Here is a 15,789-nt window from a genome sequence, read left to right as displayed (position 1 = left end):
ATTTCAGTATTTTCACTTTATGTTATGAGAATAATTTGTTTCTTAGTATAATGCAACAATATCTTGGAGCTTTAACAGTAGGTAAACTGCGTGAAATAAAACCACTGTCAATAAAAGCTATTTAAAATATGGTTGAAGTTCAGGAGAGAATAAACTCTTCATGTTTGTGCATCAGGCTATGAGAAAATAAATTACTAGCTTTTATAGTGAGTTTGCATAGCTTCATAGTATACAACATTAACTACTGAAATTCCTTTTCAGTGATGAGTCAAGCCTTCATCCAGGTACTCCCTTTTCAGTTCTACTTAAGTGACCTCTAGTTTTCTTTGAGGTTTGTAAGAGTAGGTAGAAGAGGTATCACTGTATCTGTAAAAACACAACTCAGAAGCAAGTGCATAAAAACGTCAATCAAATCTTGCTTTTTTGTGATGTGACGGTAACATACTAGATAATCATATTTTTGCAAGTCAGAATTTTCAAAAACACTTAAGAGATTGGTTCCTATGTCCATGGTCCTACATGAGCTCAAAAACCTGAACTCAGCTCTTACTATTTTCTGAAAGTCACACATCAGCAACCTTATACAGACATATTCTTTAGAACCTGTCTACAATCAGCTGAGATACTGAAGTAGAAGTACATTGTACAATTACGATTTCTCATTCACAGCTAATTATTACAAAGGTGAAATTACAGATCCGAAGTATACACGTGCTTACATTGAAAACCACAAAGTTATATTTGTATAACTCTACCTTCATCATGTCTGCATTATCCAATTTAGCCTCTTCCAGTTTGGGCTGCAGCTGAACTAGTTCCTGTTTCATCTCACCAACCTATACATATGCAAAAGAATCAGGTAGGTTGTAGAAGTGCCAAGTACAATTTCCAACAATTTCTAGAAGACGTAGAATTTACCTAATGACTACTTTATTGATAGAAGAAAATAACATTCAGTTTCAAATCAAAACACTTCAGAGACTTATTTTTATCTCATATGTACAATCTCTAATTTTAAGAACTACATTCACTTATAGTCACCTGTTAACCATTTGGGAAAGGGAAGCTCTGCTCATATACTGCTTAGCAATACATGCTTAGAGGTCTGTGACCTCTAGCACAACTGCTACGACTGCAAGAAAGAAAAGGCAAAATACATTTCTTACAGTTTTACTTTTGAAGATCGAGCTAAACAAAATCTGAAGTAATGCTTTTGACTGACTTCTCCACAAAAAGACCTGCTTTTGCCAAACATTTTGTATTTTCAGTTCTATTTTTGTCCTAACTCACTTGTGATTCAGCAAAAGCTAGTTTATCCAGTCCATTCACATATTTCTTCCTGGCTTTCATTACAGTGTCTCGTTTCTGAGTAAGAAGTTTCCGAAACACAGCAATAAGATCAAGATAAGAAGTAGGAGTAACATAATTGTGGTGTCCCAGACTTTGCAAGAACCTATTAAAAAAAAAAAAAAAGTGCCTTTAAGTTTTGTTTTATTTTTTTGGTTATACTAGCTTTGTTAGCAAAGTTATGTAACTGTTTGACAAATAATAGCAGCATTTTGACAATTTAATATTTTTATGCAGGCAGATAGTATGCATTAACTTTTAATACAGAAATGAGTAGTAATGAAACTCAATCACCTACTATTTTGTTGGTTCTTCCTTCTAAAAATTCAACTGAGTTCTCTGTTGCTCAATTTACTACTTTCAACAGCATAATCTTTTCCCTCTTAATATTTCTATAAATGAACGAGTTGTTTCAAAAAGAAACAGACTGACCTTACAGAGAGTGACAGAACTGAAGTATGAAAGTATTTACAGATGGGCACAACTTCCTGACGCTCACCATCTGTGAGCTGAAGTGTTTCTAAGAACTTACTAGCCACACATTCAAGGGCATCTTCAGGCCATGGCTGAAGGAGAAATGAGGAGAGAAGCATTTCTAAAATTCAGCGGTTAGAAGTCTTCATACTTTAAAAACAATTTTTACCATTCAAAACACCAGAATGAGACACACTAGTCCCAGCTATGTCTCAAGAACAAGTAATAATGTATTAATTATTATTAATTAACAATTAATAAGGGCTGGATCAGACAGAAATATCACTATCCATGCAATCTTTTCTGGCAACTCCAGGCTGATCTTCTAGTTAAAAGCTACGTATTGACATTCTATCCAAACATTTCTGTGTCTATGTCATCCTTTGGCAGAAAAATCAATTGATGTCAGCACCAAGCCAAGCTATAGAGTTAATTGCACTTTATTGTGAGTAACAACAATTATATCGAGGATTGTTAACTACAGTATTTTTATGAGATTTATTCTGCTATAAAAAATCTACTGATAAACAACAGGATTTGCATTTTATAGTCATTCCCCTGATGCATCATCTGCTTAACAGGCAGCAGAAACTGTGATCATTTTACAATCACATTGAAATGGTTTCTCTAGTCCTTTAAAACATACACATCATGCAATAAAATGACAAAACATCGAACTGAGACTATTCACTACTTCAGAAATGTAAAATTTGTGGCAACAAAATTTAAGTTTGTTTAGTTACAGAAATACTGAGATTGTACATCAAAGAACTCCCAAAATATTACAAAAAATGCCAATGCTATTTTAAAATTTTGAAAAACAGAGTACTTCTATACAGAAGACAAGAGAAAATCTAATGGGACATGAAAATATAGATTGTTACAAAGCTAAAGTAGTTTCTTGAGGAAACAATATAAATACTTTCACATACCTGGAACCAATCAATAGTACAGCAGTTGATAAGTGAGGGAAACTGTCTCAGACGATTGCGGAAAGCATCTCCAATTGGGCTGAATGCCACCACAATATGGAGGTTTTCTTTGCAGCAGTTCACAAAAAATGCAAACAAGGCCAAGGGACTGAGTTCTTCATGTTTATTGCCAGCCTGAACTACTGCACGAACACCCTTAGAAATAATACATTGGGTAAAACCTGGTATATAATTTCTCATCAAGCACTTCTGAAGTCCTATAGCGATCTTGCTAATGATAGCATCACCATGAAATTTTTTATCGATAAATGAAACATGTAGAATAAACTAGAAAAACAGAATGAGCAGTAAATACTATCCGAGAATAGGGTTACGATATTGATTTGTGACCCTGACAACTTATTCTAGAAATGATCATCTGCTGCTTTGAGCATCTGAGAATACATCAGAACAAAATCTAAAAATCTATGCCAAGATGAGTTCCAGGTGGATAAAACACATTAAGATGAGACAGAGGGTTAAGACATTCTGAGAAATCAAAATCATATTTAGCTCCCTCAAAAAATAAAGAACCAAAGCCTTCTAATGATAAATACAAGTATCTGGCTTAGTTAATAATCAATCTTCAGTCACTCAAAGATTTAGGAGACACAATCAGATGAGGCAAATTATTACTTTCATTACACAAAAGCTACTATCACAAAAGCAAGTGTTTTTCTCATCATCTACAATTCAAGTGTCATATAAGTCCCCTAAACAACATTGCCAGATATAAACTCACTAAGAACTTTTTTAGCCTTAATATTATACTAAAATATGCCGTATTTACCTAATTGGAGGGGAAGATTTAAGTTCAAAACATCAAAACATATTAGATTAATCCATTTACTAAAACCAATAATCTCTCAAAACAAGAAGAAACCTCTAAATTTGAAACTAAAAAGTACTTCATAAAAGTATTATCCTCAATTAACAATTCATGAAACACTGACTATAAACTCCTAAAACTCAAATTATTCTTCCATAAAAGCATGTAAACTTTACATAATCCTGCAATTAAAATAAATGATAAAAATTAGTTTAGTAGCTATAGAGTAAAAATGGCAATATTTTGATGGAGCAAATTTAAATGAGTAATAAACAATTTTGCTCCCATTAGCAAATTATGGCTAGCACCAAGTTCTAGCATACACCAATTGAACATACAAACTGTATATTCCTACAAACCGTAAAATTTTAAAAGAGCCACATGATGTTAATATTGTTATTCTATACCTGGCAAGAATGAAACAGTAATAGAGAAAGAAAGAATTATAATCTAACTTCTTTGCAGAAAGGCAGGTATCAGTATGTTCCATAACTTATATGCAAAAAACCCCCAATACAACAAGACTTATCAAGTGATACAGCTATTTCAATAAAGAACATTTGTGTATGTACTAAGAACCACTCTGAATGTCCACTAGAAGTATACCTAGGTAATTTATTAGTAAACATACTGCAGAGGTAAGAAGGCACCAGAGCATAGCTCCAAACATGGTCAGCTAACAAGAAGTTTCCAACTTGATGTGTAGAGATTGATGCCCTCCCTTCCAACTGGTGACTGCTATTTGGAAAATTCAAGCCTGGTTTTAGTTAGAAACTTTTTTTTAAATTGCCTGAGTACATTGCATCTTTACTTCTGAGCCTGAATCCATGGAGTACCCTTCACCAACTTCTCTTTGAGTAGAAATGTCAAGACAATGAAATTCTGTCTGACAATGTCCTAGTGCCCTAGACAGCAAGAATATATTGACAAAAGCAGGCTGTGTTTTCTCAAAATAATGTCTTTGTCCTTAACTGCCTTTCTGCACAATACACTGCAAAAAGTAACGGTGTGGTCACAGGGTATTTGTGAACAATCAAAGTTCCCTACATGCACAACTTAATGTCAGGTCAGCTACTGCCTACTAAGGCATAAACTACTCCATAAGTTTACTAATAACTGGCTGATTCATCTAAAGAAGTCACAGAATTAAGTGTAAATATCCAAAAGCCAAGCCATGCTTCACACTGAACTGACAAAACAGCTTAAAAGGGAGGTGACATTAAAGAGAATTTCTAAAGATACCTCTATAATTTCTTGTTTTTCATCTGCTGCAAAAAGATTGGGTACCTCCCCAGTGTTGAGGACACTGTCAACATCTTCTAAAAAGCTTTCTTCTTTAATCTGTGCATCTGTGATTATAAATACAGTTTTCAAGCCTTTTACACCTGCATTCTTCAGAAGGCTCTAAAAATGCAAGACAGTTAAAAAATTGTACACTCCAAAATATTCTTCCTTGAAATTAAGTCAAAATGCAGACAGGTTATTAATACTCACTTTCATATCTTCTCTCCACTCAGTTGTACCATAGGTCTTAGAAATCTCTGGTTGGAAAACACACATCTTTGCCATGAATGCTGCTAGACGAGTCAAAGACTGACGTCCGCTTCCTCCCATTCCAACCAACAAAGCATTACCCCCTGGCTGCTTCAGAATACGGCTTACACGAGACAAATGTTCCAACACATACCTGTATTTGAAATGTGCTGATGACCAGAATGGCAGAAACGCATACACATTTGTGCACCTACAAATCTGTGAAACAAGTATAGAAGTAGCATCTCCAAAAAAACATTTCTGAAGGAGGGATGAGAGTGGGGTGGGGGGAGAGGAAAAAAGGCAGTGGGTTTGCACCACCAGATAAAACCCACAACTCTTCTATTATACAAATATTAGTATTTAACTAAATTACAAATGGCTACAAATTAATGAAAGAAATGGGCAGTAGAGAGAATACGGGCACTCTGTGTATAAAGGTGTCAAAGAAAAAGAAAACCAACAAAAATTCTCTACTTCTACATCATAACAGTATTACTAGTTCTAACTTTCTTGAAGTATAACATTTAAAATAATTTTTAAGGGAACAACTGGGGGAAAATGGGTTATATCAACAAACCTCTTCCTTTCCTCTGTCTCCGACAGTGTTTTAGAACTTAAGTGAGAAATAGATATTGGAACAACGTCTTCAGAAAGCAGTATCTGCACATTACTGAGAGTCCTAACCATCGTGAAAACACAAACATAGTTTCTCTTGGAATATGCAGCAATGTCTACAGGAGATAGCCTAAACGTTTAACTGCCCCATCCCCTGCACTTAAAGTAAGCTGAGCAGCAGTTAAAAAAGGTCTCAAAAAAAGGTTAAAGCCTTTCAAAGAACAAAAATCCTTCTTTGATGGGTTAGAAAAATAAAGGAATCAAATCCAGATGTTATCCATGAGATTGGACTCTGCGGCTACAGTCAGACACGCTCTCCTGGCTGCTGTTCAGGGATGTAACTGGGATATTGCTCCTACTCAGGAAGTGGCCTCAGGTCAGCGGCTGCCAGCTCTTCAGAATCCCAGCGTAGTTGTACATACAGGTACTCATACATCCAGCTTGTCAAAATGACCTAGACTGAAATAACCTGCTACTAGATGTGTTTAAACTAATCCTAATCAGCTTCACGAAGCATCCACGTGTTAAGAAACACTGGCAAGTATGAAGAGGCAATGACCTCTAGCAATAGGGAGGAGGGAGGAGTTGTGACCTCCTAATCTGTCTCAGTTGTTGCTCTGCCTGATCACAAGTTAAGGTGACAATATTAGCCTGCAAAGTCTAAACTTCCACAGGATTAGCTGCAGGACCAGGCTAGGCACATGCCCCAGAGTGAGGCACCCCATGCCGCATAACAACAGAGCAGACAGACAGCTATGACTCCTATATCTTGCTCTGCACCCTACAACCTTAGAGTCTTGTCCTTGGTGAAATGAAAGTCCAGTGGCTGCAGGCAAAACTGACATCCACCTTCATCGATAACAGAGGCCTAGCAGAAGTAGAGCACCCACCCGATTTGGTGCACAACGTTTGTTTAACAATCAAAGAATCTATCCAAATCCCCTTAGGACAAAAACTTACCATTTCCTTTCTGACAGAAAAAGCAGGGGCATAAGAAAAAAATCCGTTCACTTCCATCTAAAAAGGGGTAACGCCAGAACGCATAAAGAGGAGACATACAAAAAACCCAGCCCACAAAACTGGATATACTGAATTATCAATTACTACTTAAAGCTCTTAATAATGAAGACTGTACATACCTGAAAACTACAAGGTTCATTCTTGTTTTGTGGGTTTGATTATATTCATCCAGACACTGCTCCACAACATCACTGAACAGTTGAATGCTTGGAATTTCAACATAAAGTCTTTCATCTCCTTCAAGTTCTGGAATCATGTAGTCACCGAAAAACAAACTTTTCATGTTTTCTTCCGTTATCTATGGTAAATATTCAACAAATTATAAAGTCAAATTTAATATTTAATGAACATATTCCTCATCGTATTTTTAGAAAACAAAGGAGAATTTAGACAAATACTCAAGATGTGAGAACAAGCATTCTGAAATGTTTTGACTCACAGACAACCCGCCTCAAAATTCTCTATTTTCTGTATTAAACAATAGTCTTAATTTGTTCTTGGAACACAATTGGCTCAGCCATTAACAATGTCATGATAATCATGACCTTTGGATTAGACTGAATTTATACAGATGTATGTTTAGTAATTTTCAATATATTATAAAATGGATAACTAAGATCATAAAGTTATTTCTTGTATACATCAGTGAAATGACAGTGGAAGAGAAAAAAGAAAAACAGAAAAAAGGAAGACAAGGCATGGAGTATAACATGATTATATACCATTTTAAATGCTTGTGAGAGACAAGTTGTAACCCCCCAAAGAACAGGGCCTGACAGAAACAGGCCTGTGAGAAAAAACAGCCTGAGAGAGATAAGGGATGGGGGGGAGTGGAGGCCCAAGGAATATCTCAAACACTCGCAAGTAGTGATACTATAGTCATGGAGTGAATAGTGTGGAGTCTGGAGCTGATAAGGCTGCCTGGATAGCACAGGATGGGCTGGAGGAGGGAGCCCTGTGAAGGCAGGACAGTTCTGCTCTGGGGCATTGTGTAAAGTTTCAAGGGCCATCTGTAATGTGAATGACCTTTGCTTCATTATCCATGAAATGCATATTAAAGTTGACATCCCTGCATATGCTAATGAAGATTAACAAGATTATGTTAATTACATCATCCCATGAAGCATTTTACCCTCCCCATACATGGGATATGTAGGTATGTGGGTTGACCTAGAGGATGGATCCAAGGGAAGTGTGTATAAACTGAGGGGGAGTGAGGAGTGAAAAGGAGAAAGAAAAAAGAAGACATGAAGAAGTGAAGAAGATGGATGCATCCCTGACAAATGGATGGGACCAATGCAGAAACCTGGAGCAATGATCTATATTTCTCTCTCTCTCTCCTTTCCTTTTTACCATTTTCCTTCACTACCATTAAATAATGCAAGGCATACTGTATTGCTTGCCGTAAGTCATTGTGTATCCAGTTAGTACGTTGTGGGAAGTTAATAAATGTCTGGACTTTGAGACTTGTCTCACTGTTGTCCACTCCAGGGATTTATGAATCTAAGTCACTCGTCTCCCTCATCTGAGTGGGACGTGACAATACTAAAATTTCATAGCAATTACAGAATTCTGTTTACCACACATTAACTCAGTCACAGGCTAAATTTAAAAAGGGAATATTTCTTTATCCTGTAAATCAGGAAGTCCATTTAAGAATATTCATGCTTGCATTTCTCCTTGCAGGCACAGTACTATGCACAGATCCCAGCTACTTTTGTGGTAGTGATTTATAAATTACTCTGGTTGTTTCTGTCATCTCCCATTGCCTAAAGATTCAGTACATGCTACTACATCTCACACTACAGATGTGACAGAATTTTTTTGACAAGTTGCTCTGCTGACCTATTGATTAACTGGATGCTTTATTTCCATAGGCAGACATCTAGAAGCTTAATAGAACACTACATTTGATAAATTAAATTTCCTAAGATATAAATACCAGAGGTGTTTTGAGTAAATCTGAAAAAATGTTGCACTGTTTTTTTTAATCGAATAAACCCCAATTTTTTATTTCACTATCAGATACACAAAATTCTTTTACAGAAAAGTAGTAAGTTTACCCGCATTTTAAATGAAATATTTATTGAAAAAATGTTTACATACACCTAAACTCTTCCAAGCATTTTTACTGGTTTGTTGTGTTGTTGTTTGTTGTTTTTTTTCCTCAAAGAAGCCATTTTACCAAATTTAACTAAAATTTTCAAGCACATTTGAACCAAAATTTAACCTGTGATTGAGAAACTTTCTAGTCCTAAATTTATAATGAAAGGAATAGTTTTGCAACAGGTTAAACACGATACTCACGGGTGTGTTTCCTTGTTTCAGGTGTGCAAAAATTGAATCAAATGCTTCTTTGAAATGTTCTTTCACAATATCTTTCATTAAATTGAACAACCAGGCTCTATCATTGTCTTCCACTAGACGGTCATAGAAGACACGAAATACCTCATGTACAAACAGTCGAATCATTACACGTTTGCTTTCAACTGATGTTCTCTTAATGAGCAAGCAGCCATGGATAACACGTGAAAAGTCACGCAGATTGAATGTATAGTGAGATTTGGCTGGTGTGGGCAAAAGATTTTTGATGGCTTTCTTATATACCTTAAGACAATAACAACAAAAAAGAACAAAATTTACAAAACATTAACACCAAATATGTTATTAGACTAAATCTTAAATGTCTTCTAAAATCATATTTCTCCAAGGAGAACATTTCACGCTTCATAAATCCTAATAATGGCGAAAGATCTCAAAGTCCTCTGAATATATCAGATGCTGAGTCTCATGCAGTTCTGGAACATTCATGTACTATTAACCTAACTGCAAATAGGAAAAGTAATTGTAGCAAGTGTAAAGAAACCTGTTGTAAGACCAGGAATACCATTCAGATCACTTTACTTCCTTTAATTATATGATATCCTCCTTCAAGTGAAGGATTGAATGATATGTCATGGTAACTTCCTAAATTTTCAGTTGTTTAAATCTATTTGCTTGCATATCTACAAATTAGTCAAAAAGAGAGTCAGTAAAAATGCTGAAGGGATAAGCAGATCAAGAAAAGTGTCTTTTGACTATGTTTTGCTGTCATGTGGAATTCATCAGCTGTTGTCAGGTCATGCTGTTATGACAGAAATAGTGTCATTTCTCATTACATCAAACATAAATAACACGTTGAAGTCAATGCTAGCAGGAAACTTTTAATCTTTCTCTGTATATTCATATGTGAAGACAATTATCAAGCATCAACATGCTAAAAGAAAAAAAAGTACAGTAAAATCAAGTGTTACAGCCTTGACTACATCCATGGCACTGAGTACACATTTCACCTGTTGTTGTCCCATTTCCAAAGCCAATTCCAAAGCCCACTTCTTGTATTATATATACTTTAATCCTAGAAGTTGGAGGGTACTGCTTACCAGGCAGAAAATCCATGTTAGAACAGATTCTCTAGCAGGCAAATGTGTCTAACGGTATAAACAAAATTTGATGCAGTCTGATGAGAAATACCTGCATGACTGTATTAAAAGACAACACTGTGAAATTGGTCTAAGATGTATCCTGACAAAACTGAATGTTTTAAATACGTAGTCAAACGCATTCAAATCATTAGTAGCTGCTACAATTATTTTCTATTTAAAGAAGCAAAACTTGCAAATTTCTTGTGAATTACTTTTTTGTTTGCTTGCTTTGGAAGGTTTGCTTGTTTGTCTGGAATTAAAACTACAGAAAGATTTCTAGTGACAGTAGTCAGTTAGCCTTGTGATTCATACATCAAATGTATTATCTAACAATATTTCTGAAACACTAGCTCATTTTTATAGAGCCAGTGGAACTTTACCGAACAAATGAAAAGAAACCTGTTGAAGTATTTGCCTCTTACCTCTAAAGTGGCAGTGACAATTTGATTTCCAATTGTAAAGAACTCAGAAGAAAATTCACTAGTCCGTAGGTAGAAAGCTACTAAAGTAGAGAAGATGTGGACCATTGTTTCATCACTAAAAGAATTAATAGCACAAATGCTGAAGTGTCGCAAAAATCGAGGAGTAACAGGATTTCTCCCACCGCCTGGAGGCCCCATTGCAGCAAGTAACTGCACATCAACAAGTGTAATTTTAGATGTGTCCTTTAAATCATACCTTGAAAATAAATTGAAATGTGACATTTAGATACTTACAAATATAACACATTTGTTACAGCTTAGACGCATCTATATTACAGAATACTCTGCATGCATAACATGTATTAAAAATATATATATTAAATACTATATTTGTATTATATTTTTAACAAAAAACCCAAGAACAACTGGTCTTATAAGTATGCCCCAGTTAATCTCAACACATTATGTCAGTGTGAAAGAAAGATTATTTGTTTAAACTGGGTTACATAAAACTTGACACAAAATTTTGAGATGAGTATTTAAAACTGTAATATGGCAAAATATATTATCTCTATTCAGGAGGAACAGATATTTGAGCTTGGAATCACAAAAGTAACTATTTGAGAAGTGCCTAGAATCACAGAATAATTCAGCCTGGAAGGGACCTCTGGAGACCACCTGTTCCAATCTCCCAATCTAAGCAGAGCCAAAAACCCCCAAAGCAGAAAAGACCTTTAGCTTATTTTTCTTCATGCCTATTGCCAGATCTAATTTCATTGTTATTTTTAAAAGATTATTTTGCAATATTATTTAAAAAAAAAATGTGATCTTGGATGACAGTAAAAACCAGAATATATATACACACATATATATACACACACACATATATATATATATATATACACACACACACATACATATATATATATAAACCCTGCCAATTCACTCTGAAGAGAAAAAAAAAGGAAACAAGGAAGATCACTGTAAAAATAAAACCAATGAAAAATGCAGACATAAAAAAAAGAGAATTATTTTTATTAATATATACAAATACTGCTGAAGTACAGCAGTAAAACCTTGTAAAAAACCCAAAATGAATCTGATGATCAGTTTCCTAAATGGAAAAGTCACTTAAAGAGCAACAGAGAAGTTCCTTTAACTTTAAATAATATATTTTTATATAAGCAAACAAAGCTATCTTAACATTTACAAAGCACTTTAAAAGTTTTGAAAGTAAAATTCAAGTGAATAAATAATTATAATAGGAAATGCAGCAACAAAAGTTTCAACTGTAGTTCGAATAATTACCAAAATCCATGGTCAAAGAGCTGTCTTAAAAGTTCTATAGGAGGTTGTGCACCATACTTCTCCAAAGCAGGCATATTCATATCATCTACAAAAATAATGCACTTTTTTCCCACTGGAGGGCCAAAGACTCCTTTGTACCTCTTGTCCAGCCTGGCCATAATAATGTTCTATAATGTAGACAAGAATATTCAAAACATAGATTAAATAGTCATATAAGTTACTTTTTGAAACATAAATTATCTCTTCTACTTACCTGGGTCTGATTGGCACTGATTCGAGCTGAAAAATTAATGAAGAAGGGAAAGTAGCACTCCTTTTCCAAGTTGTTCATTAACTTGTCCTTGACATACACAGATTTCCCGGTACCTGTTGGTCCCACTAAAAGCAGCGGTCTTCACAAAGAAAGAAAAAAAACATACAGATTGCAGAAATTACAATTAGAAGTCAAAGGTTTTACTAACTTGCTCTGCTTGTTCCACCCCTAAAAATTTTTTTATTTCTTCTTAAGGCATGTAATGTTTTAACATATTTATATAACCCTCTCATAATATTAGTTTGCTCCTACCACCAATCAAAGATGACAAAGAAAGAGAAATTTCTCATTCCCTCATTCTACTGGCTTTGGCATATGTATGAACATACATGGGAGTTAAATTTCTCCTTCTAGGTCTTGCAGTAGGAGGCTGTTTTATATTCCATTTTCTTATGTCATCTGACCATAGCTAATATTTTGATGTGACTAATCAAAAGAAAAAATATAATTTCATTACCAAAGAAGAAAGATGGTACACAAAAGCTCTGTGGGCTATCATAACATCATTGGAACGAGCATACTAAAACTAGATTATAATAACACTTCATTAAAAAAAAAAAAAAAGAAAAAGAAAAAAAGAAACAAAACCAGATTTTAAAGCAACAAATTGTATTGTTTGTAGTAAATGTATATTTTTAACAAGCCAAATAAACTTTGAGGGCTTGATAAAAACAATGAAGTCAATGGAAAGAATAAGAAATATTTCTACCTACGACCAGTATTTTAGAAATTTGCACTGAAGTGACATAACTTACTTTCCATAGGTAATGAAGAGCCCTATCAAATAGCTGTATCGGACTGTATCCATGGTTGGCACTATAATATCTTGAATCTTTAAACTTGTATCACTGTAATTTATATTTTTAATAAATCCATTCCAATGAACCCAACATCCTCTGCCTTTCAGCTAGGAAGAAGTACAGATGTAAAATCGAATGATATTAATTCTATACATATAGAAGGTTGTCTCTACTACTTCACTTTTTAAAAATGAAAATAATTAATGTTAATAAATTAATGAATATTAAATGTTTCAGAATTTCGTATATTTAGTTTGCTTCATCTCTCTAATAAAATGTTAAAGTACATATTTAAGCATAGACTCCTTTGTTAAAGATTTTGTTCAGCCAAACCAAACAAAAACATACAAAAATCCAACAGAAGAACATATGCAAAATTTAAAAGTGGAATAAAAATCTAACATTTCTAATGGATACTATAAACAAAATTGTAATACAAGCAAACTGCCTATTGGCTCAATATTCTGCTTTCCTCCTAGAGGGTCCACATTTTTCCTTCTATATGAAGCCAGATTTGAATCCATCAGCTTAGCTTTAGCCACAGGATAACTATAATGTGGCAACATTATAAATATAACTAATGTCTGCATCTTGGTATTTTCTAAAATTTTGGTCAGCACATTAGTATTCAAAAAAGAAAAATAAATGGAAAATGCACTGTGGGATTTGATCCAACACCAACAGTATACAACATCCAACAAGCTTTGTAAAGTTAAAATATCCCATCTAGCTATATTTTCTTTCCATTCAGACAGTAAGACCACATTCAGACTACTTCAGTCAATGCAGAACCAACCAATCATACCTCATACATGTAGTCATATACCAAGCCTTTCTCTTCAAAGGGACACTCCCATTTTCCCACACTCATTGGTATAGGATTTATTCCAGATTTCCCAGACACAGTTTCCCTTAAGAAATTATCAAAAATTATCCTGCTGTCTCCATCACAAGTTCCACCAATGGACCAGATTGTGGCAAAAGCAAAGCAACCCTGCAAGGGCAAAAAAATGAGCAACTGTCTAAAGTGTTGACATCTTATATGAACATTGCTTGTACAGTCTGATTAATAAACATAATGCTGAAAAATACTGTTAAGCACATAGGTGTCACAAATTACCCTTGAATAGCCCTAAAGAGATTTAGAAGCCTGATTAAAGACAGAGTAAAGAAAAAATCCTTTTTCAAGTATATATACATATGACAAGCATGACAAAGCCCAAGAAGAGTTCAGTCATGCGGTCTCAGGATTTTCCTAATTGCAAACCAAGATCTAGGAATTTTCTAATTCAATATTAGCTAAATACTTTTACATTCTTCAGTTATCTTCAGTTTCTCATAAGAACATTCATAAAAGGTCAGATAGAGCATCCAACTAATATAACTCTCAGAAAACACTCTTCCCAAGGAAATTTTGCTCAAACAAGCCAATCAGTTTTACAGGAATATTTATTTCCTTTGATGGAAATGAGCTATTAGTTATTTTAGCTAATTACCTGGTTAGTTAAAAAGCACATTTAACAAAACCACTATTTATCCCAGTTAATTGAAAAAATTGTAAAATGTTTAATAGTATTTGTTACTTGTCAGACTTGTGTCTCATCTAGGCATCTCCAAAGTTTAGGGGGAAGAATCAAGGAGGTAGCAAAATTAAAGTTGTTTTGATTAGTCCAATTATTTTTTAAGACCAGCATATGCAGAAACAGATACAAATTTTTCTACAGGTTAAAAAAACCAACCATAATCCATGTACGGATGTTTCTGTTGGTGGGATCTTCTTGCACAGTTTGACAAATCAACATTTCAAAAAGCCGTGTAAGAGCTACTACAACATTGGTATCGCTTGTAGGTACCAGTTCCTAAGAGATACAAAAGGATGGGAATTATACTTTACGTGTTCACTTAGTTTATCTTTTGGAGCCAAAATGCTAAAATAATTAGTTCATTAGCTAATTCTGAACATTGACTTATTCACAAGATCATTTGCCCTCCTCTACCCTTGAAATAAGACTTTTAACAACCATGTTCACAGCTACCATGTGACCACTACAATTGTACATCTTAAAACAAAAACACCCCACAGAAGTAACTACAGTAATACATGAGCAAAAGCCTAAGCACTGTATCAGAGTTTGCAAGGAACTAGATATATGTTTCCCCTAACACATAAAATTACTTCCCTCTTCAACATGACATCTTTAAAGAAAAAAATATATGTACAAAATTCTCTGGGTAAGAATTTTCACTCAGTGCTTTAAATGCATACTTTTCTTGTGAAAAGAAGAAAACTATGATCAACTCACAAGTCTTACCTAACATTCTCATTTTAACTCTCCAAACTGGACCCAAGAGCTGCCTTTCTCAAAAACAACAGGAGACCAACATGTGCTTGTCATGAGGGAATAGTCCCTGCCGACCAAGGGTACCAGAATGGAAATGGCCATCTAGCTAGCGCAGGAAAAAATGGCAAAAAATACCTTGCACTGTTTCTGACGGAGTCTTAAAGCTGGTGGTATTAACCAATCACAAAGTCCCTGCAGAAGATCCTGATGTCCCTTTAAGTGAAGAGGCTCGGGCAGTTTATTCAACCAAGAGGTAACAAGTGGCCTCCAGCCCAGCTGAGAAGGTTCCAAATAAATCATGCCACAACGACTGACTGTAGCAGGCTAAGGAAAAATTGTAAACTTATT

At 34.7% G+C, this 15,789-nt stretch overlaps 1 protein-coding gene across 1 annotated transcript in view; it reads right to left on the bottom strand.

Annotated features, from left to right (window-relative positions):
* Window positions 1–15,789, bottom strand: part of DNAH12 (dynein axonemal heavy chain 12) — a 69,490-nt gene that overhangs the window by 22,428 nt on the left and 31,273 nt on the right. Inside the window, exons 33-47 of the mRNA XM_026857633.1 lie at window positions 15,577–15,765; window positions 14,839–14,958; window positions 13,905–14,093; window positions 13,055–13,206; window positions 12,240–12,378; window positions 11,987–12,153; window positions 10,679–10,934; window positions 9,100–9,399; window positions 6,912–7,090; window positions 5,116–5,308; window positions 4,864–5,025; window positions 2,754–2,948; window positions 1,780–1,913; window positions 1,291–1,453; window positions 756–836 (exon numbers count right to left, since the gene is read on the bottom strand). Of these exons, the coding sequence (XP_026713434.1) occupies window positions 756–836; window positions 1,291–1,453; window positions 1,780–1,913; window positions 2,754–2,948; window positions 4,864–5,025; window positions 5,116–5,308; window positions 6,912–7,090; window positions 9,100–9,399; window positions 10,679–10,934; window positions 11,987–12,153; window positions 12,240–12,378; window positions 13,055–13,206; window positions 13,905–14,093; window positions 14,839–14,958; window positions 15,577–15,765 (2,619 nt within the window). The remainder of the gene's footprint in view (window positions 1–755; window positions 837–1,290; window positions 1,454–1,779; window positions 1,914–2,753; window positions 2,949–4,863; window positions 5,026–5,115; window positions 5,309–6,911; window positions 7,091–9,099; window positions 9,400–10,678; window positions 10,935–11,986; window positions 12,154–12,239; window positions 12,379–13,054; window positions 13,207–13,904; window positions 14,094–14,838; window positions 14,959–15,576; window positions 15,766–15,789) is intronic.

Source organism: Athene cunicularia (assembly GCF_003259725.1).
Source record: "Athene cunicularia isolate RWA chromosome 12 unlocalized genomic scaffold, athCun1 chr12_part1, whole genome shotgun sequence".
NCBI classification, from domain to species: domain Eukaryota; kingdom Metazoa; phylum Chordata; class Aves; order Strigiformes; family Strigidae; genus Athene; species Athene cunicularia.
This window is presented reverse-complemented; position numbering and strand designations above follow the sequence as displayed.